The sequence below is a fragment of the Hippopotamus amphibius genome, chromosome 8 (assembly GCF_030028045.1).
Source record: "Hippopotamus amphibius kiboko isolate mHipAmp2 chromosome 8, mHipAmp2.hap2, whole genome shotgun sequence".
NCBI classification, from domain to species: Eukaryota; Metazoa; Chordata; class Mammalia; order Artiodactyla; family Hippopotamidae; genus Hippopotamus; species Hippopotamus amphibius.
Genome location: NC_080193.1, coordinates 9,154,267 through 9,178,474, shown reverse-complemented (window position 1 = coordinate 9,178,474; position 24,208 = coordinate 9,154,267). Strand labels below are relative to the sequence as shown.

At 42.5% G+C, this 24,208-nt stretch overlaps 1 protein-coding gene across 3 annotated transcripts in view; it reads left to right on the top strand.

Moving 5' to 3' along the window:
* Nucleotides 1–24,208, top strand: part of CORO1C (coronin 1C) — a 72,950-nt gene that overhangs the window by 16,394 nt on the left and 32,348 nt on the right. For 2 of the 3 annotated variants that reach the window (XM_057745181.1, XM_057745184.1), the window contains exon 2: nucleotides 11,383–11,582. In XM_057745181.1, the coding sequence (XP_057601164.1) occupies nucleotides 11,388–11,582 (195 nt within the window). In that variant the 5' untranslated portion in view covers nucleotides 11,383–11,387. Of the gene's footprint in view, nucleotides 1–9,695; nucleotides 9,880–11,382; nucleotides 11,583–24,208 lie in introns of those variants that run through there. The other variant, XM_057745183.1, reaches the window with a different exon arrangement.

Below are 24,208 nucleotides of genomic sequence, written 5' to 3'. Positions count from 1 at the left end.
CACACACTCCACTTGTAAAGAGAAGGCTCTTGGGAGCTACTCCTAAGGGGTGGTTCTTCGCCCTGTATTGGCTCCCTGCCCCCGTGTACTTCTGCATCCCAGTGTTTGTCCCAGCAGCACGGTGACGTTGGTGTGATTGTGGTGTCTCCTCTTGGAGACTGTCAGCTCCGGGAGAGCCGGCCTGTCTCCTTGCTCTCTGTTGCGTCTGCAGCAGCTAGCATCACTCCAGGCGCACGGTCAGAGCCCAGTAAACAGTTGTTGAATAAATGCGTGATGGATGACTGGGATTAAAGATCTCTTCAGCATTCACAGTCAAGTGTTATGTGTTGTGTGTATAACCCCCTGGGTGCTGGTAGCTCCGTTCTCCTTGAATTGTATGTATTTTATTGGTGGGATGTGGACTGGATTCCAGTGAAAGAAGCATTTTGTATAGACTTGTAGGCTTTAGATTAATACATTTAATAATAATTATATTAATAGTAGGACCCTTGAAATAATTTATTTTAGTTTTGCCATTTTATAGATGAAGAAACAACCAACCATAGGACTAAAATGATTCAGTGATTAGGTGACTGTCAGGATAAGCTTGTCTTGCATCCAGGCCAGAGTTATTCCTACTCTACTTCCCCTTGAAACATGGTCAGGAGTATGTTTATTTAATCACTGCTTGCCCAGGGCATAGGGTATTAAAAAGGGAAGACAGAAATTCTTCAGTTGAAGGAGATTACTTTGTTTTTTTTGATATTGCTACTTTTGCATATGGCTAGGCTTATGAGGGTCTTCATAAAAAATGCATTAAAGAAAAAAACCTACAAAAAGATCTGGGAGTCCAGTAATTTCATTTCCTGGTATAAATATATTGCCAAAGAATTATAAAAATTTTATTCCTAGAGAAACTCCACCTGATTAAGTAGTGGAAACAGACTTAGCAAGTTTGAACAGTCATACACAGTGTGCTTTCCCCCGGTTGTTGATAAGAAAAGTAGGTTATCAGTATAGAAAAAGTATTTTGAAACACATTCATCATTAATTTTTAAGTGAGAGTTCTGGGCCAGTCATGTCGGTAAAAGTTCTACAGTTGGGATGAGAACTCGTGGGATTAATTTGGCTCTTTGAAGAGTGAGGCAGTGTCGAGCTTCTGAGCCTGGTCTCCTGTGGGGCACTTTAGGGAGATGCCGGCAGCTCCGAGGATTTTATTTGATTCCACTGTGTTGTCTGGGCAGGCGGCGCCTGCCTCTGTCTCTGATGGGGGTTTCTTCAGCAATCCTTTCTCAAAGCTCCAGGGAGGGATAGAGTGGGTGTGTTTATAAGGATGCTGGTGATCAGCAGAAAACTGGGAGGTACGAGGGATTGTAAACATATCATCCTTACACATTATCTTGGGAAAAACCTGCTCTTCCTTTGAGAATTTAATTTAAAAAAATTCTGTCATTGAGGAGCTAGAGATGACCCCTACAACCTTATACTCTCACGTGTTAGTAACTGTAAAATTCATGTAATGTCATTCTTCTTTATTTTAAGAGAGTTCCAGGCCCTTTTAGGGCATCTTTTAGTTGATAAAGGGTCTCTCTTTAATACAAGTGTGAGTGAGTTGATTTGACGACTTTGGGGTTTAGTATTTAGGATCTTTATCTGTTGCTGTTTTGCTGTTCATGTCATGTTCATTTCTTTCTTTTTTTTTTTTTTCATTTCTTTTTTTAGAATTTCAGCCTTATTGAGTGTACTTGACACACAGAATTGTAGATATTTAAAGTGTACCTCGTGGTGACTTGATGTATGTATATAGTTTGTTTGGTTTCTTTTCAGACTGCATTTTTAGCAGTCACTCAGAGAGCAGCTGCACAGCCTACTGTGAGTCATCAGGGAGCACCTATGTTGATGTCAGGCAGCCCCCTATTTCTCTTTGAAACCAGTTCTTAGATTGAGTACAAAATTGTAAACTGTAAAAGCAGGAGTTCTTTTCTTAGAAAGCTTTAAAAAGAGTAAACCTGTTCATTGTACCTCACCTTTTAGAAATTGTTCTTGATATGTAGGTTTCCAGCTTTTTATGCGTGTAGATTCAGGCTTTTCTCTTGAACATTGAGCACAGAGCCCTCTGGCTTAAGCCTAAGGGTTTTCTGTCAGAAGCAAAGATTGGTTTCTTTTGGCATACCTAATGCGTTCTGTTGTTTGTCTCAGTATATTTGAATGTGAACATCCAGTTTCTGTATTTTATCAAGTGTGAGCCAAATGCAATTTCCTATTTAAAAATGACACCAACAGGCCAAGTAGAGCTGTGAGCTGTGGAGGCAGCACCCCCATGAAGCAGTCCTGAGAGACATCACTGGCTGACGTGGGAAAGCCAAATTGTATGTGTGTGTGGAGTTTATCACTGAAAAAAGTATGAAAGTTCAGGGGGTGAAAAGTTGAACTGCCCTGTACTTTGTGGTTCGAGGTCATCATGTCTCTTTCTGACGTCCTTTATCTTTGGGCGAGTCACACAGTGTCTCTGGGCTGAAAATAAAAGGCCTGGAACTGATGACCCTTTTTACTCCAGGCTTCTGGGAGGACCTGGCCTGGATGCTTCTTGGTAAATCTTACTTGCATTTCCTTGTCTTTCCATTCCAAGAAACATTTAAAAACCAAAAGGATAATGGTTTCTTGAGTCAAAACAAAGTGCGCTTACAGTCAGTATGCCTCATTCTTGGCATTTTACCTAGTACCTGGGTGGATAATGGGATGAAAAAGTGTTTGGAAGGCTATAAGGAGTGTGAATTTTCACCCTTTACTTTCGCCATTCTTGGTGTCTTGATAAATTGAACCAACATCAGGCCTGTTCCATACTTGCAGTCAGTTGTCTTAAGTGGGCAGCAATTTTTCTAAAAAATATTTTCCAACATGTCAGTGTCATCAGTGCAGTGCAAACCTTTCAGCCTTTGCTGCTTTGTATGAGGAATGTTTTTGTATATCTATCTGACTTTCTGCTGAGCTTTATGTAAAGCAAATTGTTGCATGTGGTCTTTTTTCTTTCTTTGTAAAACAACTTCTATTAAAGTAGGTAAATTAGGCGTATTTTTCTTGAGTATCTCTTATATGAATCTGTTAATTAAAGAATTGGATGCATAAAAATGATTTGTTAGGTGAACTCTTCAAGTGTCACTGGTGGGTTTTGTTTAAGGAAATTCAAAAAAGCCCAGCCATCTCATATCCAGAAATAATGAACATTTTTTGTATTTAATCAGGGTACCTCCTGTATTTGCTTTCAGTGTCTGCTTTCTTGTGAATGTGTATTCTATGTCAGCTTACATATTACCTTTCCAAACTTATTACAAAGGATTTTTAGTTATTGACATTGCTATTTAAATAGCTGACTTGGGGACATTTGTTTCCTTCTCTGCTGTCCTGGTTGCCACTTTCTATTAAGTAACGTGTCCAATCTCTCCCACGTTTAAAAAGGGCCAGAAAAGCAGTAACTTAGAGGGAACCTGTTCTTTCCCTGTTGGGACGTTCTGGAGTCTTCCTGCGGTTACTGCTGGCTAGCGGACGTTCTCAGCCTCCTGAGCCCTTGAGTGATAGACGCTCTGGAATGGGCCAGCAAATGTGCCAAGCAGGATTTTGCTGCTAGTAGGGGTTTTCCTGTATGTGTTCCTAGCAGGATGTGTTTCCTTTCATACAAACCATAGAAGTGCATCTGCTGGAATCTTTAAACAGATAACTTCTCAATAAACAGGAAAATGTCAAAATTGTGGTCATTTTTTATGAGATTGGTGGAAGTAGACAAAGAGAATAGAGAAAATGTAGTAACATTTACTCAGGTGTTTTGAGTGTTTTATTTGGTGCCATTACAGTATTATAAACACCCTGTCTTGTCTACATTTTTTCCTCCAAATATCCAACACATTTCTTGTATGGCCTGTGAGATAAATTTTCCCTTGACTAGGCAGTACTATAAGAAGCACGCCTTTACACTCTCCTAGAGGTTGAGGGTGATCAACTGACTGTAAGATGGAAATTTTCTTCTGAGAATGATTTTTAGCAAACTTTACTCTGATGCTTATAAAATAAGTCCTGAAACCATGAATCTTATTTTTACAGCTTGTTCTTGGTTAAGATGTTTACCCAACATGCAAAGAAAATTTTAATCATTTTTTTTTTCCTTAGATGAGCTGTTAAGTATTGTGGATATTGGCAGTTAGCTTTTAGATTTTCTTCATTGGAAGCTAAAAACAAGAATATATTATCTACTGATTAGAAATTTATGTGGGAATGTAAATTGATGCAGCCACTATGGAAAATGGTATGGAGATTCCTCAAAAAATTAAAAGTAGAACTACCATATGATCCAGCAATTCCACTTCTGGGTATTTATCCAAAGGAAGCTAAGTCACTATCTTGAAAAGATATCCACCCCTGTATTCATTGCAGTATTATTTACAGTAGCCAAGATAGTGGAAACAACCTGTGTCCATCGACAGATAAATGGATGGGAAAACGTGATATGATGGAATATTATTCAGCCATTAAAAAGAAGGAAATCCTGCCATTTGTGACAACAGAGATGGGTATTGAGGGGATTATTCTAAGTGAAGTAAGTCAAACAAGGAAAGGCAAATACTGTATATCACTTACATGTTGAATCTTAAAAATGAAAACAAAACCCAAACTCATGGAAACGGCACATTTTGGTGGTTGCCAGAGGTGGTGGGTTGGGGAGTGGTGGATGAAGTGGGTGAAGGGGTCTAAAAGTACAGACATCCAGTTATAAGATAAATAAGTCCTGGGGATGTAATGTACAGCATGTTGACTATAAAAAAAGATAAATAAATGTAAAGCAGGTTTACTATGATGGCTGCTGGACAGTCAAGACATAACTCTTGCTTGGCCTTCAGTATCATCTAGAAACTTGGGCAGAGGAGACACCTGTCTGTGTTTCTAAAACAAGTTTCAGCCGAATCCCAGAGAGAGCATTTCATAGTTGGGCCTATGCTCTCAATCTGCTGTCTCACCTTGCTTTTCAAAGACACATCAGTTTTTATTATAATGAAGACCAGTCTAGAATAGTCCCAATCTTATTGGAAATTTGGGCAGAATGATCAATTGCATATTATAAGGCCTTGGGTAAGGTTTGTAATTCCTAACATTTTGTGGAAATTAAAAACCATGTTGCATTTTTTTCTATCTAAAATAAGTTTATTTTGAAATTTGTGAACATTGATTTGCTTGATGAATGACTTATTGCTATATTGTCTCCCTCTTTATTACCACAAGGATCCTTTGTTACTGTGACAGTTGCAAAAAAAAGGCCCTATGCAGTTTGAAAAATTTGTACTTGAAAGACCTAATGAGCAGGCAGCCTCTCCAAGGTTGAACTCTGACAAGACATTTAAAATTGAGGACTTCCTTGGTGGCCCAGTGGTAAAGACTCTGTGCTTCCACTGCAGGGAGCACAGGTTCTATGCCTGGTCCGGGAAGTTACTTACGCATGCTGTGGGGTGCTGCCAAAAAAGAAATTGAATGTACTCTGTCCTTGGACTTTGTGTCTGTGTCTTAGTTGAGGATTCTTTCATTTACTCCTTTTAATATATCTGAAATTTAGATTTCTTTATAAAATGCTTTAGTTTTGGGGACACTTTGTGTAATTTGGGGCAAGATATTTAATAAAAGGATGCCTAAGTTTGATGATATGACAATTTGGAAATTTATAGCTGAACATTTAAAAAGTTGGTGAAACACCAATACTGGTTGATAATGCAGGCCTCTTTCTCATAAAGAGGGTTTTTTGTGTGTTTTTGTTTTGTTTTGTTTTCCTTTTTTCTGTAGTAAGCACCATGCTGACATGGGAGGACATACAATTTTGTAAAGGTTCCTTGATAACCGATACTAGTTCATTCACGTGAAAATCACACTTTTGGCTCATAATCAGTAGGAAACTGATGTGGGTTTTTTCCCTTTGGGTAGGGAAACCTATTAGCGGGCTCTTAAATAAGAATTGCTGACATTTATTGGACAGTGCTTACTATGCTTTGGATTCTATGCTAGGCACTTTGCAGATTTTTGAAGAACAGCTTTATTGAGATATAATTGACATATACAGCTCACCCTACTTAGTGTACAGTTCAATGCTTTTTAATATATTCACAAATATGTGCAGCTGTCACCACCGATTATAGAATATTTTCATCACTTCAGAAAGAAACCCTGTACTCTTTAGCTGTAACCTCCTATTCCGTGGTACTCCTTCCTCCCCCATAAGCAGCCACTAATTTACTTTCTGTGTCTGTAGGTTTGCCTATTCTGGGCATTTGTGTGAATAGAAATCATAATATGTAGACTTTTGTAATTGGCTTCTTCGTGTAATGTTTTCAAGGTTTATCCAAGTTGTAACATTTATTAGTAAGTACTTTATTTTTTTTTAAATTGCCAGATAACATCCCATTGTGTGGATATATCACATTTTGTTTTCCATTCATCCATTGGACATCCAGCATATGGGTTGTTTTCACCCTTTGGCTATTGTAAATACGCTGCTATGAAAATTCCTGTGCAAGTATTGTGTGAATACCTGTTTTCAGTTATTTTGGGTATATTCCTAGTTGTGGGATTTCAGGGTCATATTGTAACTCTGTTCAATCATTTCAGAACTGCCAGGCTGCTTCCAAGCAGCTGCACCATTTTACCTTCCCACTACCAGTGAATGAGGGCTCTGATTTCTCTGCATCCTCATCCATACTTGTTCTTCTCTGGCCTGATTCTAGCCATCCCAGTGGGTGTGATATGGTATTGCACTGTGGTTTTGATTTACATTTCCCCAGGGACTAAAGATGTCCAGCACCTTTTCATGTGCTTATTGGACATTTATATACCTTTTTTGGAAAGATATCAAGTCCCTTGCTCATTTTTAAATTGGATTATTTATCTTTTTATTACTGAGTTGTAGGAATTCTTCATATATTCTAGATACAAGTGCCTTATCAGATATGATTTCCAAAAATTTTCTCCCATTCTGTGGGTTGTCGTTTCACTTTCTTGATGGTGACTTTGAAGCACAAAGGTTTTCAATTTGATGAGGTCCATTTTGTATACTTTTTATTTTGTTGCTTGTGCTTTTGGTGTGCTATTTAAGAATCCTTTGTCAGATCCAAGGTCATGAAGATTAATTCCTATGTTTTCTTCTAAGAGTTTTAAAGTATTAGCCGTTATAGTTACATCTTTGACCCATTTTGAGTTAATTATTTAAATGATGTGAGGTCAGGGTCCAGCTTCTTTTGTATGTGGCTATCCAGTGGTCCCGGCACCATTTGTTGAAAAGTCTGTTTTCCCCCCGTTGAATGGTTTTGGTATCCTTGTTGAAATCACTTGACCAAAGATGTATGACTTTATTTCTGGACTTTCAGTTCTATTCCATTGATCTGTATGTCTGTCCTTGTTCTGATTTTGTGAGATTTCTGTGAGATGACCATGTGATTTTTGGTTTTTATTTGATTGATATATATTACATTAATTGATTTTCAGATGTCACACCAACCTTGCATTGTGGAATAAGTCACTTGGTCATGGTATATAATCCTTTTCATATGTTGTTAGATTTGGTCTGCTAATATTTTGTTGAGAATTTTTGTGTCTGTGTTTATAAAAGATGTTAGTGTAGTTTTCTTGTGATGTCTTTGTCTGATTTTGGTATCAGAGTAATACTGGTCTCATAAAATTCGTTGGGAAGTGTTCCCTTCTATTCTTTGTGAAAATTGGTGAACGAACTTCCCCGGTGGTCCAGTGGTTAAGACTGCGCTTCCACTGCAGGGGGCACCAAGTTCAGTCCCTAGTTGGGGAGCTAGGATCCCGCACACCATGTGGCACAGCCGAAAGAAAAAAAAATTATAAAAAAATTGGTGAAGAACTGATGTTAATTCTTTAAATATTTGATAGACTTTAGCAGTGAAGCCATCTGGACCTGGAATGTCAGATGCTGTTTTTAATTCTTATTATAGGTATCATCTCCTTTACTTCATAGATGAGGAAACTGAGGCTCAGAAAGGTTAGTGGCAGAGCTGGGATTTGAATTCGGATTACCTTATGTCAAGTACTAGGATGGTAACAGTAGCTGACATTTATTGTGTAGTTAGTTATGTGTTTCTAACCATACAGGACGCTTTAACAAAATAACCTCCTGATACAGTCCCGTCAGCAAATGCTTATTTAATGATCACTTCAACTTTATATGTATTGTACCCATTTCCAGAGACAGAATCTGACACTTAAGGAGATTATGACTTTGCCCCCCTGAACCACAGCAAGGAAGTAAATGGTACAGCAATGCTTCTCACTCACAAGGCTACCTGACTCTGAAGCCTGCCCTCTTAATTGCTTTTCTCTTTGTGTGCAGCAAAAGCAGCCACGCCACACGTGGGCAGCTGAGCCCAGATCAGGTGTGACCTTGGATGTGAATGGCCTGGCCCAGACAGCACAGCACTGCGGGAACCCCGGCTGTTCTCACTCTCTCTGCTCTGTAGCTAACACTCTGCTCCGTGGTTGTAGCAAAAGAACCTGTCTATCATTCTGACTTCCTGTAGTTAGACAAAATTTTGTGTAACACATGTCACTCTGTGTAATACAGAAATGACTTATAAAGGTGTGTCAGCCAGACAGCAGATTTGTGTGATATCTTTTAGTGAAGACATTCAAAGCACTTTACATATTTATATTAATATTCATATTGTTGGTGAGATTAGGTGGTATCCTGGCCTATCTGAGTGAAGAGGAAAAATTGTCTCCATTTTTCAGGTTAGAGGGCTTCCTCAAAAGTCCATTCACATTGAATAGTGGGCCGCAAAAAACTGACCCGATGCCTGTGTGGGTGGGGGGCCTGGGTGGGTGGGGGGGCCTCACAGAGGGCGGTGAGGGCTGGCCTCCTGTGGAGTGGGGCAGGTGCTGTCTTGGCCAGGCAGCCAGTATTCTGGGAGCCACCGGAACGTGGGCCTGGAGGCTCCACTGTATAGCAGCAGGTTGTCGGTGTGGCACCTGCTAGTACCCATGCCTGCTTGTGCCGGTGTTGTCCTGTCCAGGGCCGGGCGGGTGGGGGGATGGTGGTGGTGGTGGCCCCTGATTGTGCAGCACTGGAGGAGCAGAGCTGGGTGTCTGGCTGTTCCTAATTAGGCTTTCAGTCAGTTTTCCCTGCAGCCGCTCTCCCACATCAGTTTCCCTCCTGAGCGCTCGGCGTCCTTTTGTGAGCCGCTCCTCTTGAGAACTCAGCTGAGTGGAGAACACTCACTTCTCTCAGTTACACATGCATGACAGCTTTCCTCTTCCATGGTTTTGTGGTCACATTTGCTCTCTTAGGCTCCTTTCCATGTCTTTTCGCTTGTCCTTTGGTGTTTTATGCCTGCTTTTATTCCTTTACTGTCATTTTATTAGGATTTCAGGAAGGAGTGAAGGTAAATGCCATTTGTGTTTCTTTTGTAAATTACTTCATGTCCTTCGTGTAATTTCCTATTGGGATTTTCATGTTTGGAATCTATAAAAACTTTATGTATGAAGGATATCAACTCTTTGGCATGTGGTGCAATTCTCCCTTCTTCTGTGCTAACTTTACTTTTGAAGCACTTGCTGGAAGGTAATGGCAGGGATTCCAGCTTCTGGTGACTTGTGCAGATGGTTGGGGAGGAAAGTGAATCCTGAGACAAGCTGGCTGTACATTGGCTTTTGTATGGATGTGCTTTTCTTCTGGTTTTCACCACCTCGTGAAAGCTGTCTTATCTCCTGCAGCTTGAGAAGTATTCATACTGTTTCGCAGATGGAGAACCCCAGCCAAGTGGAAGCAAATCATCTCCTCTACCAAGTGCTCTCAGCGTCTGGTCCTGGTGGTCAGCTGGGAAGGCCTGGCAGCAGCTGGGCTGAGGAACACAGGTGCTCACCAGCTTGCCAAAGCGTTGTTGCCTCAGCCCAGCCACACGCCCCAGGCTTGGAGAGAGGCTGCTTCTGCACATGCCTTGAAAGGGTAGAAGGAGACTCTAGCAAAACCAGCCTCTCTTCTTCTGTGCTTAGCAGTGGGCCCAGAGCCATGAGGAGGGGAATTCAAGTGGAGGAATTAGAAGCAGCCCCACGTGTGTCCCATTTGGCACGAGTGGACAGGTGTTAGTTAGCCCTCCTGTCCTTGGGGAGCAGGGGGACTGGTTTTCAGCTGAGTTATGAAGGTTTGACAGTGTTCTATCTCCACTTGTGTTCTCCTGGGGCTCCTTCTTCCCTAGCCAGCATGAACGGAACGTTCTGCATTAGCAGACAGGAAAATGACACTGCAGTGCAGCCCAGGAGACCTCAGTCAGGTGGGGCTGTTGATCCTAAAGCCTGAACGCTGTCAGTGCACGTCTGTTGGACAACCTAGTGGAATTTGGGGTCTGAAACGACCTGTGTAGAAGTCCAGGAACGCCAACTTGGTGTCACTTCCTGTCCCTAGCTCCTCTGGTTTACTTGGGAAGTGGCTGTGGTGAGTGATCAGCTCTGACATCCTGGTTTTCTTTCCCCTCCCTGAGTTCCTCTGTCTCACTGCCGCTGGCGGGATCATTCCAGGTCTTTCTCAGACCCAGTTTACCGTCACAGCTTCTTAGCCCAGCCCCTTGCTTTTCGCTTCTTCCTGTCTCATAGGTCCAGTGTGCTAATATCAGACCTCTAGTCATCCTCATCTCCACTTTCCATTAAAATTTTTGCTACTCTTTTCCGAGACCTGGGCTTTGCCCCCATGGAAGCAGTCAGACTCCTGGGAGCAGTCAGCACCAGGAGTTTGGTTCCAAGTTGCTCTGATTGTCCTGCCTGTGTTGGAAGCCTCTTGAAGGCAAGGGTGGTTTGCTTATGTTGAATTCTCCACTGCATGCAGTTGGTCTTGTGGAAACACTCGTGAGCGGGCACTCTCAGACAGCAGAGTGCTGATGTCTGGGGAAAATGCTTAAAAACGGAAAAATTACCTTGGCAGACTGAGGAAAAAGCCACAATATCATAATTTGGGGGAGGAGAGGGGTTCCTCAGCTTCAAATCTACCAGCCGACTTTACTGTGGAGTTTTCTTATCTGTAAAACGGCGGGTAGAGTGGATGGTCCTTCCTTCCCACCCACCCAAGAGGCTAATTTCCCTTCACTCTTTACCTTGATCTTTTTCTTGACATTAAAACTGATGAGCTGTTTCTGGATCTCGAATTAGGAATTTTTCATTTCTTTGTAATTTTTTCCCTGACGCATTTTGCAGTTTTCTCTGGGTACGTGCTGCTAAAGGAAATTTGGATTTGCCATTTGGCTACTTTTTAGAAGAGCAGACAAAATGCCATACCATTCTGTTTTTTTCCTACTTGGAGCTTTTCATTGTGAAAGTAAAGCTTTCACTCAGGGGCATGATTTCAATATACTTTTTGTTCTCCTGCAGACACGATGAGGCGAGTGGTACGACAGAGCAAGTTTCGGCATGTGTTTGGGCAAGCGGTGAAGAATGACCAGTGTTATGATGACATCCGGGTTTCTCGAGTGACCTGGGATAGTTCCTTTTGCGCTGTCAATCCCAGATTCGTCGCCATAATCATAGAAGCAAGTGGGGGAGGAGCGTTCCTTGTACTCCCTTTGCACAAGGTAAGTCAGCTGACTTTCCATCCTGTGAGACACCCTCCGGTAATTTCTATTTAGTCCATAATAGATTGATTTTGGAGATTGATAGTTCACTAAGCATTGTGTGATTTCTGGGACCATTAGACTCTGATGTAATTGAGGTTAAGTTCCACACGCTTTACTAACCACATCAGTTTTTTTCTGACAGAGAATCATTAAACAGAATGGTGACCTCTGTTCTGGGCGTGCCCTGTGCGGATGAAAAAGATTCTCATAATGATGCTATGAGTGTGAGCAGGCACAGGAATTTTATGATTTGGTTCGTAATCATCTACTTTTCATAATAGTTTTTCCCAAAAGTGCAATTTTAAAAACAGTTATGTTTTTAAATGGGCAGAAGTTGATAAGAGTATAAGAATCTTTTTTGTGTGCGAAGTCATGAGGACTGAGAGTTTTTGGTTTTGTTTTGTTTTTGTTTTTGAATGGTAAATGGGATAAGGGCTCAAGAAAATGTCCCCAAACGATGCAGATTACAAGTCTGGACAGTTGCGAGTTTCAGTGTAGGACCTAACAGTGTTAACAAGCAGTGGAGATAGAGGCTCTTCACTGAAACTGGTTCCATGTGACTTTCAGCCTCACTGGGCTTCCTCGTTCTCCCTTCCCTGACTTTATCCTTCCAGAGAGCCCTCTCCAGTGTGAGGGAGAAGATAGATTTGTAATCTTCTGACTGTTATTGAAAATTGTAGATGAAAATCTGTACTGGCTTTAACAGGAAGTCCCAGAATTGCAAATAATTGGAGGGTGGGAAGCACTGTGAAGAGAGAGCCTGCAAAGAGTCATTTTTCTGGTTAGGTTTTAGGAGGAAAATAAGTTTGGTGAGTCCTGAGCCATAATGATAAGGATGCAGATGTTGGGTCATGTTACAGCTGTTTCCACTCTGCTGGGAACAGTGGGTCTCCCTGAGTGCGAGCCATGCCTGTTAGCAGCACGTCTCATCATAATGGACTGTGTGATTCTGAAAGTGGTTACAGTAATGTGAATTTCTGTCAAAGTATTGTTTCCCATTGTATTTTGGTGTTTTTTCCTTAGGAAAACGCTCACTGGGAAAACTTCCAATTCTCTTGTACTTTTCATTCGCTCAGATGCTCGTGACTAACTTGTATTTTAACATCTGATTTGTACCTCAGTGGCTGGATTGATATGATATTACATAACAGAACCGTCTCACTACAGAAAGAGGAGATGGATGCCTTTGGGGAACAAATCTGACATATGTTTCCAAATGTACTTTCTTATTGACAGAGTTGTTAATCATATTTTAAAGGAGAATCTTTTCATTAAATTGAAATTAAATTTTCTACTAAGATACTTTTGTTTTTGTGGAGAAAATTCCTGGTTCAGTGGCGAATAATACATTATGCTGTCATAACTGTACTTAGCTGATTTTGGAGTGGGGCTTGGAATTTAATGCCAGTCGCATTTGATCTGCACAGCTTTTTAGTTTGGTTTGTTCATCAAGAGCGAGGGACACTTGGAAACTTGACTTTTCAGTGGTGGGTCTTATGGCGGCCAGCTTTTACAAACCCCGGGAAACTTATTTTACAGGAGACCGGTGTGGAGGTCCAAAGCTAACTGGATCTTATGCTTTGGTTTTCAGTTGCATTAAGTGGCAGTAAATAAAACCTAATAAATAGGTTTTAGTATTTTGTTCTTTAACCAGCTATATAGGAATTGGGATAGAAAAAGTTGCTTCAGAAATTATCATGTTTGAACAAAGCGTTGGTTTTTGGAGGAGCCTCCAGGGTCTGTCTTTCCCAGGCTTTATAATATATCCTGTGTGGCTTTGCTCTGTAAATGTTCATTTGTGTTGGAGGAGGTGACACTGGCATAAACTAAGCCCAGTGGCACCCTTTGGAAATAAGGTCAATACTTGAGGTTATCCACTTTTATAATTGGTGGGTTCACATGTACTCCGTGGGATTTTCACATATTAAAGTGTGTGTATTGAGCTCTTAGGGTCAGCGTGGTGTTGAGGAAGGAACACAGGTCTGGGAGTTGCAGAGCTGGGGGTTCAGTCCTGCCTCTGTCACTGACTTGTGGTGAGACGTGGATATGTCACTCTGTCCTTCTGCTCTCCCATTTATCTGTAACGTGAGGGGCTCTATATAAAAGTGATTTTCTGCTTTCGCAGTTCTGGATGATCTCAGAAGTACCTCTCATCTCCTGTGGCTCTCAATTTTAACATGATTTGTAATGTAGCTGGTTTGCTACCCAAAATTCCACAAAGGAAACACTGTTGTTCCTTTTTTTTCCTTCCTTAGAGCCAACGAATAACTTTTGGGCCTTTTACTCATGGCTGCTTTTCCGCCAAGGGCAAGGCTGAGAAGGTGGTCTGTGGCCCCGGTAGAAAGTTCTGTATCTCGGGAGCTCTTGGAAGGATCCGCTGTAATGGCAGGGCCTAGCGTGGAGCTGCTGTAATGGCAGGGCCTAGCGTGGAGCCCTGGAGTGTCAGGTGACACCCCCCCTTTCTTTTCTTCCTAAGACTTTGTCCCTTGATTACTTAGGAACTAGGCTTTTAGAAAATAGAACTATGTTCCGTGTTGTCAGGAAACCTACATTTCTGCCTGCTCTAAAGGGCTGATTGCCCTCTGAATATCTGTTTCCTTATAATTTTGGTATAATAATGAATATTTGAATAAGGATTGTAAGTTTTACATTTTTACAGATGATATTTCATTGTTCATATAGTACGAAGTCTTCATTGTTCTTTGACTATGAATGTGTGGTTTGATCGTCTATAAACTGAGTGTCTGCTGGCTGCCACCTCTGCCCTCTAGGAGTACTGCGTCTGCTTTTCATTGTGGTCAGTTTCCTGACCCCCACCCCCCAGGAGATTGCTGGTACTGAGGTGTTTGTCTCCCCTTTAGAAGTGCAGCCTTGAAGGAGAAAAACATTGGGGACCCCAAGTGCATGATGAACCCTTTGATCCTAATATAGGACTCTGCCCTGGAAAGGAGACCCAGTGTCTTAGCAACTTTGAAATAGATTTATAATGAGGTGCTGCTTTTGTTTAAAGGCAAAGAAAAACCAAATTCCCACATATAATATGAAGTAATGCTTAAAATGCAGATGTGGGAAGTGTTTCTCTGGGTGTGTATTGGCCTCCTGTACGTGTTGATGGCAGTCTAGGGTTCTGTAAACATGAACTTAAGGAGATGGGTATGGTTTTTTATAACTCTCCACAGACTTCTGACAATGTGTGCGTGTTGTTGTGTCCCTCCCCCCCCCCCCCGCTGCTTTTTTTTCCTGGCTGTAGTCAGCGAGGTTGGTTTTAGTGATGTTTTTGAAACTTTCTGTCCAGATTAATATTGAATATGTGTGCATTGATCTTACGATGTATTGTGACTCTTTCTGAAAGGCTCCCATTTTAAAACATGGCCTTCTGTGAATTTCTCTTCAAAGTTAGTTAGCGTCAGCTGTAAATAGGACTTCTTATTGCAACCTCATGAGGCTTATGGTTAGATTCCAGGAGAATCATGGTCTCTGTCTTCCAGGACTTAAAATGAAAAATGGAAAGAGTAGTAGAGACAATTACTTTGACACACACATAGCAAGAGGTAAGCTTAGAAATGAATATATGTTTATTTAAGTGTGTGGTTTATGAGGTTTTTGTTCGAAAGGTTTTATTAGAGAAAGTTGGATTTTAAGAAGTCATTGCTGGGGAAATACAGAAAGTACTCAGCCCCGAGGTGGGGTGATTTAGATTAGCACACATGATTCGTTTGTAATGCTTCCATCAAGCTGTGGCATGCCGTTCTGTCATGACTTCTCAAGGTGTGGCTTAGTACATTTTCTTATTTGGCCTTTCAGAGAATGAATAATAGCAATCGTGTTGAACAGAAGTTGGCTTTGTGGTTTTGGCTGTGGGGTTTTCTCCCCACAACTGCACAAGCTGCCTTGTCAGGAGCACACAGGTTCCGGCGCCCTGTGTGAGCTACCACGTGGGCACAGACAAGCCTCCCCTTGTGTGGGAGCCACACTAGTGACTTGGGACCGAGGCATTCCCATCCCTGTTGTGAGCCACGGTGGCTCCTGCAAACACAGCAGTGTTATTAGATGTGTGCGGGCACATACACACCAAAGCTTCAGGTTACAGTGAACCCGAAACAAGGTTTGCGGGAGTTGGTTAGAATTCTGTGCTCTTGATCTCCTAACATCCCCTTGGATGGAGGATGCAAATTGGAGGGCTCCTGTCTTCCCTCATCGCTTTCTCCTTCCTCCCTTGACTGTTCTCTCTTTCTCCCTTTCTCATTCGGAGAATTGGAGTGACGGCTAATTTCATTTTCCCAGGAATTGCCTTGGAGAGCCCCTCTGCTCTGGGCCACAATGGAATGGGTGTGGCAAAGTCTTTGTTAACCTTTTGGGTCACCGTCTCCTCTCTCTTCTTGCTCCTCTGGTTTAGCTGTGTGGTGCCTTCTTACACACAGTTATGTTTCTCCCATATATTTTAAGAACTGTGTGTGGGAATATTTGGGATCTTGGATTATTTATGTCTGTGAACTATCTTTTCAACTCATTTTGTAGTCTTTCTCAGCTAGAGTTTTGTGAAAGAATTCTGCCCTACAGAAAATCATTTCAGTGAATGTTTTCTTGATTCTCTCAAAGAAGGACATAGCTAAGCCTTGTAGATGCATAGGTGAGAAATTAATCCGTTACATAAAGTAGCTGCCTTAGAGCATTAGGACTTAATTCTTTCACAGAACCCAGGTTGACAAGAGCTGCTTTAGAGCATTTTTCTGTCATATTTATTGAAGAAGAAATTTATTAAGGAGGAAATCTTGATTCATTTCGGTCGGTATTCTAAGTGCTGCTACTTAATGTTTAGTATCCAACTGAAATTTTGCCTCTGATTCACTGAGACAGTGGAAGTCATCCTTTGAGTTTCCTTAGCTGCTTGTCTCATGCCACTTGTGCCAGAGGCTGCATTATCACATTGTAATGTAATTATTTTCTTAGACATGTAACAGATAAAGGGAGGGCAGTTGAAATCACATGCTCTTGATCTCTTGACATTCACTTGGATAGAGGATGCACACTGGATGGCCGCTTGTATGGTAGGGTTCTCCAGCATCTTACCTCACTCTGTTGTGGTGGCAGCCTCCGAGGTAGCCTCCAGTGGTCCTCACCTCCTTGTATCTTGCCATAGTGTGGTTCCCTCCCACATTAAATAGGACTGACCTTTGTAGCCACTAGGATATGGGGGAATAGATGGAGTGTGGCTTCTGAGACTAGGTCATAAAAGCATGTTGGCTTCTACTTTATAGCTTTTGGGGCCACCATGTTGTAAGGACACTCAGGCAGCCATGTGGAGAGGTCCATAGGACCTCCCGCCAATAGCCAGCACTAGCTTACCAACCACGTGAGTGCGCCTTCTTGAAGGTGGATCCTGCAGCCCTGGCTGACACCTTGACTCATGAGAACGCTCAGCCACAACCAGCTAGATAAGCTGCTTTGGAACTCCTGACCCACAGAAACTGTGTGAGATGAGAAATGTTTATTGTTTTAGGTAGCTAAGTGTTAGAGTATCTCATTAAGCAGCAGTGATGACTAAAGCATGACTAACTGGCCCTTGACACCAGGGGTTAGGGGTGCAGACCCCTTGGCAATTGAAAATCCACATATAAGTTTACAGTTGGCCCTCTGTATCCGTGGTTCTGCCTCTGCGTATTCAACCAATCATGGATCTTCTAGGATGTATTTTTTGGAAAAATTTGCATGTGAGTGGACCTGCATAGTTCAAACCCATGTTATTCAAGGGTCAGCTGTATTCTCAGGATATGGCACTTGGCTCATAATGTTAGGTCACACAGTGCATCTATAAGTGAGTAATTCAGAATGGCCTAAAAGGCCTTTGGGTAATTTTAAACACCCTTTCCATCCCTCCTTTTAAAAAAGTCTATATAGATAGATAAATATATAGAGATACACAGCATTCTTTAATAAATCTTAAATGAATAATTGAGTATTCATTCTCTGTACAGTAGCAAGAGAAAGTTATGTTAGATGGCAAGATCTGGTTATCCTCTGTTCTATGATACTGTCATATATCCTAAAAATGTGTTATAAGGTTATAGTCCGTCTTACGTGTAACATCAAATTATGTTATTAATTTTGGGGGGGAGGTTTGGAATATTAACATAAATGGTGGAACTAAAGGTGATTTTTATTTTCTTCTTTATAATTACCTGTACTCTTTTCAAAATGTTTTACAATGAGCTTATTACATGTAAAGATTATTTTTAGAAAGTATCATCAGAAATATTACCAGAGTCATATATGAGGAGCTAATTGTTATTTAAGCTTTAGTAAAATCTGTTGGGTTGGCCCCAAAGTTGGTTCCCGTAAGATGTTACGGGAAAACCGGAACCAACTTTTGGGCCAACCCAATAAAACAGTACTTTTAAAAAGTGACATTAATTCATTGACATACTTATTTCTTAGACTTTTGAGCACCTGCTCTGTGCCAGGACCTGTGTTGGAATCTTGTTCTTAAAAAAGCTTTGCCAGCAGTTGACCTTGATCTCTCCAGTGGGGAGATTTGTCTGTGCCTAAAAGGCTCTGACATAGCAGCGGGAGATGAGTTCTAACTGAGGCTCAAGAAAGATGTCAGAGAAGGTTCTGTTGGAAGTTGGGTTTCTCCTGAGTGTAGGAGCCAGAGACGAAACAGAAGAGGGGCGCCGTTCCCAGGAGAGTGAAGAACAAGGGGGAGCCACATTCCTGCTTCCTGAGTTGGGGTGGCCTTTTCTGGTATTAGAGAAATGGAATGTTTGAGTGCAGGGTGATTAGGAGGAGCTGTAGGACAGCTTTTTTGTAGAAAAATCATACAGTTCTTGACTCTTTTTGTCATTCACTTCCACTGTAAATAGTGCACACTTGGTGTTTTCCTACACCATTATATGGAGAAGAACCAGAATAAGCCTTGCTCTGCATTTTAGGATTATTGTTAAAACTGAGTCCACGTAGCATCTTTCCGCTGTTTCAGCTTCAGGAAAAGGCAGTGACTTCATGTTATAGTCATAAAAATGAGACTCCAAAGTGACATCAGAATGTGCTTGAGGGTCCCCTTCATATGCGGTGTCTTAGTTTTTGCACGCGGTGGGGTTGCTGCCATACCCCTGCTCTACGGTTGCAGAAATTGCAGCTCAGACTGAGTGACTGCCCAGAGCTGTGGGGTCTTCCGTGGGTTAGAACCTAGGTCTCTGAGTCTTTATTTGATTTGTACATGTATATTTTTGATTAACATTTTTTTCCCACTGAGTGTGAAAGATTTTTCTTTTTTAATAGAAACCGTGGTCTAATTGACACTTAATCCTTTGCATTCTTTCTCTGGGATTAGAAGGCTTAATAACAAAAACACTAGCCTGTCAGGGCTCTGATTCTGGCAGCTCGGAGAATTGTCTCGAGGTTTGGAAAGTACTTGGTCTCTACAGTGCCTCGCGAGTAGACAGAGGCAGTGATGGACTTGCAGCAGCTCACATCATTGAGGGCTTCCTTTAAGTGTCAGGCACCATGCTGATAAGTGCCTTCTTTCATGGACTAGTTCAAAAGGAATGGCAGTCTCCCGATGGTGCTTTTCTCTGTGACCCCCAGTCACTGCCAGCACCTGCCGGATTTGCATTGGCTGCACCTCCCCCTTACTGTATGCTGCTGACAGGACATTTCCATTCCTACAAATAACGGTGCCCCGTTTTGGACAAGGGTGGCGATGCTGGTAGACCTTTGTACAGATGCGGACATTTGGCACAGGGTAGCTTTGGTGTGACGGGTAGGAGCTTTTATTCAGTGCCAGTGTCCTGATGTGTCCTGGAATGCCCATTCACTGCCTCCTGAAATAGCTGCTGTCTGCTGTCCTGAGCACCTTAACTGTCAATTGTATGGGCTGTGAAAGGCTGGGAGGCAGGGGGGGCGGTGGGGGAGGATGCAGGGGGAGGGCACCAGGTGCAGAACAATGACTTCCAAATTATGTCCTAAGCTGCCAGCCATGAGCACTGCATGGCCTCATTACCACATGAAGCGCCACAGAAGGACCTTTTCATTTGCTCCCAGTGACTGTTTTCCACAGTCTTGCTGGGGGTGGGGATGGGAGGGGGACACCCTACTCACCCCTCGTTCACAATGGAGCACAAAGTCCTGGCAGGAGGAACCTCACCACGTACCCTGGGGCTATTTTTGACTACAGCGAGGGGCTGTGACTCAGAGTGTGCCCTGGCAGATGATGGCTCCCCCTCCCCGCCCCGCCCCTCCCTTGCCTTCCCCCTCCCCCCTCCCCTGGAGATGAGCAGGCAGCCTGTCCTTTGTGCGTTTCCTTGGCCGGCCTCTCGCGCTGCTGCAGTTCACTGATATGTCCACAGCAGCCGGCCCTCGGGCCTGACAGGGCTCTGACAGTGGTTTTTACCATATATGGCCATCAGAGCTCTGGGGCTGTCAGCCGGCCAGGATCATTTCCTTCCTTTGCTTTGATTGGCTGCATGGAGGCTCAGAGAATGGTGGGATCTGGGAGCGTGTGGTGAGGGGAAGCCACTGAGTCAAGTGCAAAGAACATTTAACTCTTTCCTGGTTTTCTGGAGCGTGAGTCTGGGCTGAGCACATGGGCAAGTGCTGCTGGCAAAAGCCCCCGTGTATACACTTGACGATGACCCAGGTCGGGGAAGCAGCGAAGAGCAGGCTTCTGAGTACGGATTGCTGTACTAAAATAGACTCCGGGTGCAGTGGACAGATTTCTGCCGTCCCTGTTTGTCCAGAAGCCTCTTTATAACCATATGTAGTAAACGTTCTGCTCTCGCCAAGTTGAATTCTATGCTAGCTGGGGGTGGGACCTGAGCTGAGTCCAGGGAAGGCTGAGCCGGGAGGGCGAGTGATGAGCATGTGTTGGCTTTCTCAGAGGAACGAGGACTTAGGTTTCCTTTCTGGCTGAGCTTTAAGTCGGGAGTAAATGATACAGGCTACTGAACTGGGTCTCTGCTCCCATCTTCTTGCTTGTTTACAACCACCGGAAGATGTGAGCTGCATCGGCCATGCAGCCCAAGGCATTTGCCTAAAGAAAAAAAGAGAGCTGTGATATTTTTCTGATTTTCATCCCTGCTTCAAGGAGGGTGGGTTTTTGTTCTGAGGCCTGTGGGTAAACCAGTGCAGAACTGGGATCGGAAGGGGTAGCTCTAGGGCTTTTCCTCATTCATGGAGGGTCCCATGGGAGGAATCTCCAGTGTCATTGGAGATGACACTCAGTACCAGGGGTTAGGCAACCAGTTACTCTCCTCTCTGATTGGATATTGAATGCTTTGTTTTAATTTCCTGTGTTTGCACTTAGGTGGATAGTTCTTTTGCTTTCCAGCTTTTCCTTTCAAGCTGAATTGTGTTTTAACTAGGTTCTACCTCATCCTGGCTTCCTAGGTTTTTTTTGTTCTTAGACCAGAGGGATCATATGGAATTACTTGTCTGCAGTTATGAGGTTTTTGCTTTATAAATTTTCTGTTAAGTCAGGAAGTTAGGAAATAGAGCTTCTCCATTTGCTGTTGCGTATTTAGGCGTTGGGTGAGTAAGGAAATGCCAACTCTTCCACCTTTTTGCTTTCTGATAATATAATATCCATAGTTTTACAGTAACTGCCATCGAGTTCTTCATGGACTTTTAAAATGGTCTATTCAGTATTCAACCCCATTTTTTAAAGAGGACCTGTGATGCCAAAATGGTTTGCTTGGCATTTTCACTTGTGCCCATAAAGACTGTTCCTTTTCACTCACAGACAGGGGAGGGCTCTCAGCATCACTCTGCCTCTCCCTGGCAGCTGTGGCGGCTGGCTTACTTTCCAGGACTGGGTAACCCAATCTGTATGTTCTGTTCCAGAGCACCTCCTCTCACCCTCAAGGTTGGCGTTTCTGGTTCCCTTAAGGTAAAACCTCCTCAGAATGTTTTATTCCTGGGCCTGAGCTGTCAGTCTTGGTGACCGGTCTGTCAGCAGGCCCTGTATTGTGTGCATCATTTTTTAAAATAAATAAATAAATTTATTTATTTATTTATTGGCTATGTTGTGTCTTCGTTGCTGTACACAGGCTTTCTCTAGTTGTAGTGAGCGGGAGCTACTATTCGTTGTGGTGCGTGGGCGCCTCATTGCCGTGGCTTCTCTTGTTGTGGAGCACAGGCTCTAGGCGCTCGGGCTCAATAGTTGCGACTCACAGGCTCAATAGTTGTGGCGCACGGGCTTAGTTGCTCTGCGGCATGTGGGATCTTCCTGGAGCAGGGATCGAACCTGTGTCCCCTGCATTGGCAGGCGGATTCTTAACCACTGCGCCAGCTAGGAAGCCCTGTGTGCATCATTCTTCCTGGTCAGCTGCAGGGGTCCTGGTCTTGCTCTGCTGGCCACTGTGCCATGACCACAGTCACTGTAGTTCCTCCCTGTGGAGGAGCAGGGCCTCAAGAGATTGGAGTAGAACATGCATCCACATAAATAATACTGTTCCAAGAAAAAGGAATTTGAAAAAAAAGGAAAACTCACTTCAGTAGGTATCCTTTCTTGACTCCTTTGAACTCCGCACGATGTGAACGGAGGCCTTATGGCTAGCCTACAAACTTTCCTTTGCTTCTGAGCACATGTTTGACTTACCATTCTCCTTACGGAAAGTTCAGGAATTCTCAGGTTATTACTCCAAGGCCAGTAATGAGGTATTTTCTGTGCCTTTGAAAAGATCTTTTAATGTATGGACAATTTGATAAAGTTGTTGAACTTTGGACACATCAAGCAATTTTTTTTTTTTTTTTGGAGGGTACACCAGGTTCAATCATCTGTTTTTATACACATATCCCCGTATTCCCTCCCTTCCTTGACTCCCCCCCACCTCGAGTCCCCCCCACCCTCCCCGCCCCAGTCCTCTAAGGCATCTTCCATCCTCGAGTTGGACTCCCTTTGTTATACAACAACTTCCCGCTGACTATTTTACAGTTGGTAGTATATATATGTCTGTGCTACTCTCTCGACATCAAGCAATTTTGATCAGCATTTTTTTCTAAAATGAAAACCTGTATAAATATGAAGTAGGGATGAACAGTTTGGAAAATCTTTGTTCCTTGAGTCAGGATGGGGTGGGGACTGTTTGGGCCTTACATCTGAGGGTGGTATAACCAGTCTGGATAATAAGCTCAGATTATAATAATGGATTATAAAGTGGCTGGATTATGAGAAGACTGCAGATGAAAAGTTTGGAGGGAAGTCTTGGGAACTGCCTGCACTGGACTGGCTGAGGGAGATGGCCTACGAAGCAGCCAGATCCCAGCACTCCAGGACAGCTTGTGTTTCTATGACTGAATCCAGAGTGTAAACCAGAAGGATACTGTGTGTGGAGTACCCTGAGCATCTTAAAGGGGAATATTTGATTTGAGTGATAAAATTAATGTGTCGTTTTTTGACACTGGAGTTTTTTTTAACTTTGTGGAAACATGTTAGTCGTGAGAAAGAATAAGCCTGCCAGGCACAGAGTTGTGTGGCTTTAACCAGATGTTACTTTTGGAAGGAACCAGCAATTATTAGGTTGAGCCTCCCTGGCACCAGTTTGGTAGCATCTTCAATTTAATATTGAGCAAGCTAATGTGTGGATCAAAAACAAGTATCATGTGAGGGGCCTGTCTTACACTACGCAACAATCATTCTGAATGATTAATGCAAATGTCATATTGGAAGCATCCCAATGTTGTATTTTGAGACTTTGGGAAAGTGAAAATGTCTGCACCTGTAAAATACACCCTTCGCTTCCTTGAAAATACATCCCAGAGTAGAACTCCTTTATAGAAACATCTGTGAGAAGATTTCTGTGCATGTTTGTTTGTATGTAATAGAATTTTTTTTATTGCACAGTACTGTCTTCGGTGTTTGGGATGAGCGCACTTCCTAAATATGGATTCCTTTTTTTTTTTTAAAGAACTTTTATTGAGATACAGTTAACATACAATAAACTGCATATCTTTAGAGTGTACAGTTTGGTATTTTTTTTCTTATTAGTAATGTGTATGGCAATCCCAATCTCCCAATCCATCCCCCACCCAACCCTCCCTGCTTTCCCCACTTGTTGTCCATGTTTGTCCTCTACATCTCTGTCTCTCTTTTTGCCTCGCAAACCAGTTGATTTGTACCGTTTTTCTTTATTCCACATATATGTGTTAATATACGATATTTGATTTTCTCTTTCTGATTCACTTCACTCTGTATGACAGTCTCTAGGTCCATCCATATCTCTACAGATATCCCAGTTTCATTCATTTTCACAGCTGAGTAATATTCCGTTGTATATATGTACCACATCTTTTTTATCCATTCATCTGTTGATGGACTGGATTCCTTTTTGAAAGGAGATATGACAAATAAGTAAGATACACTATTAGATATAAGTGGAAGCAATTGTGGTTTCCTATTGAAACTAGTGGGAAGTACTTTTACAACTAGAAATATCATTTCATAAGAGTTACATTGAACTTTGTATGCCTAAGGAGGAGTGTTTTTACCAACTTATTTAAAATTACAGGAGACTTCCCTGGCGATCCAGTGGTTAAGACTGCGTGCTCCCAATGCAGGGGGCACGGGTTCGATCCTTGGTCAGGGAACT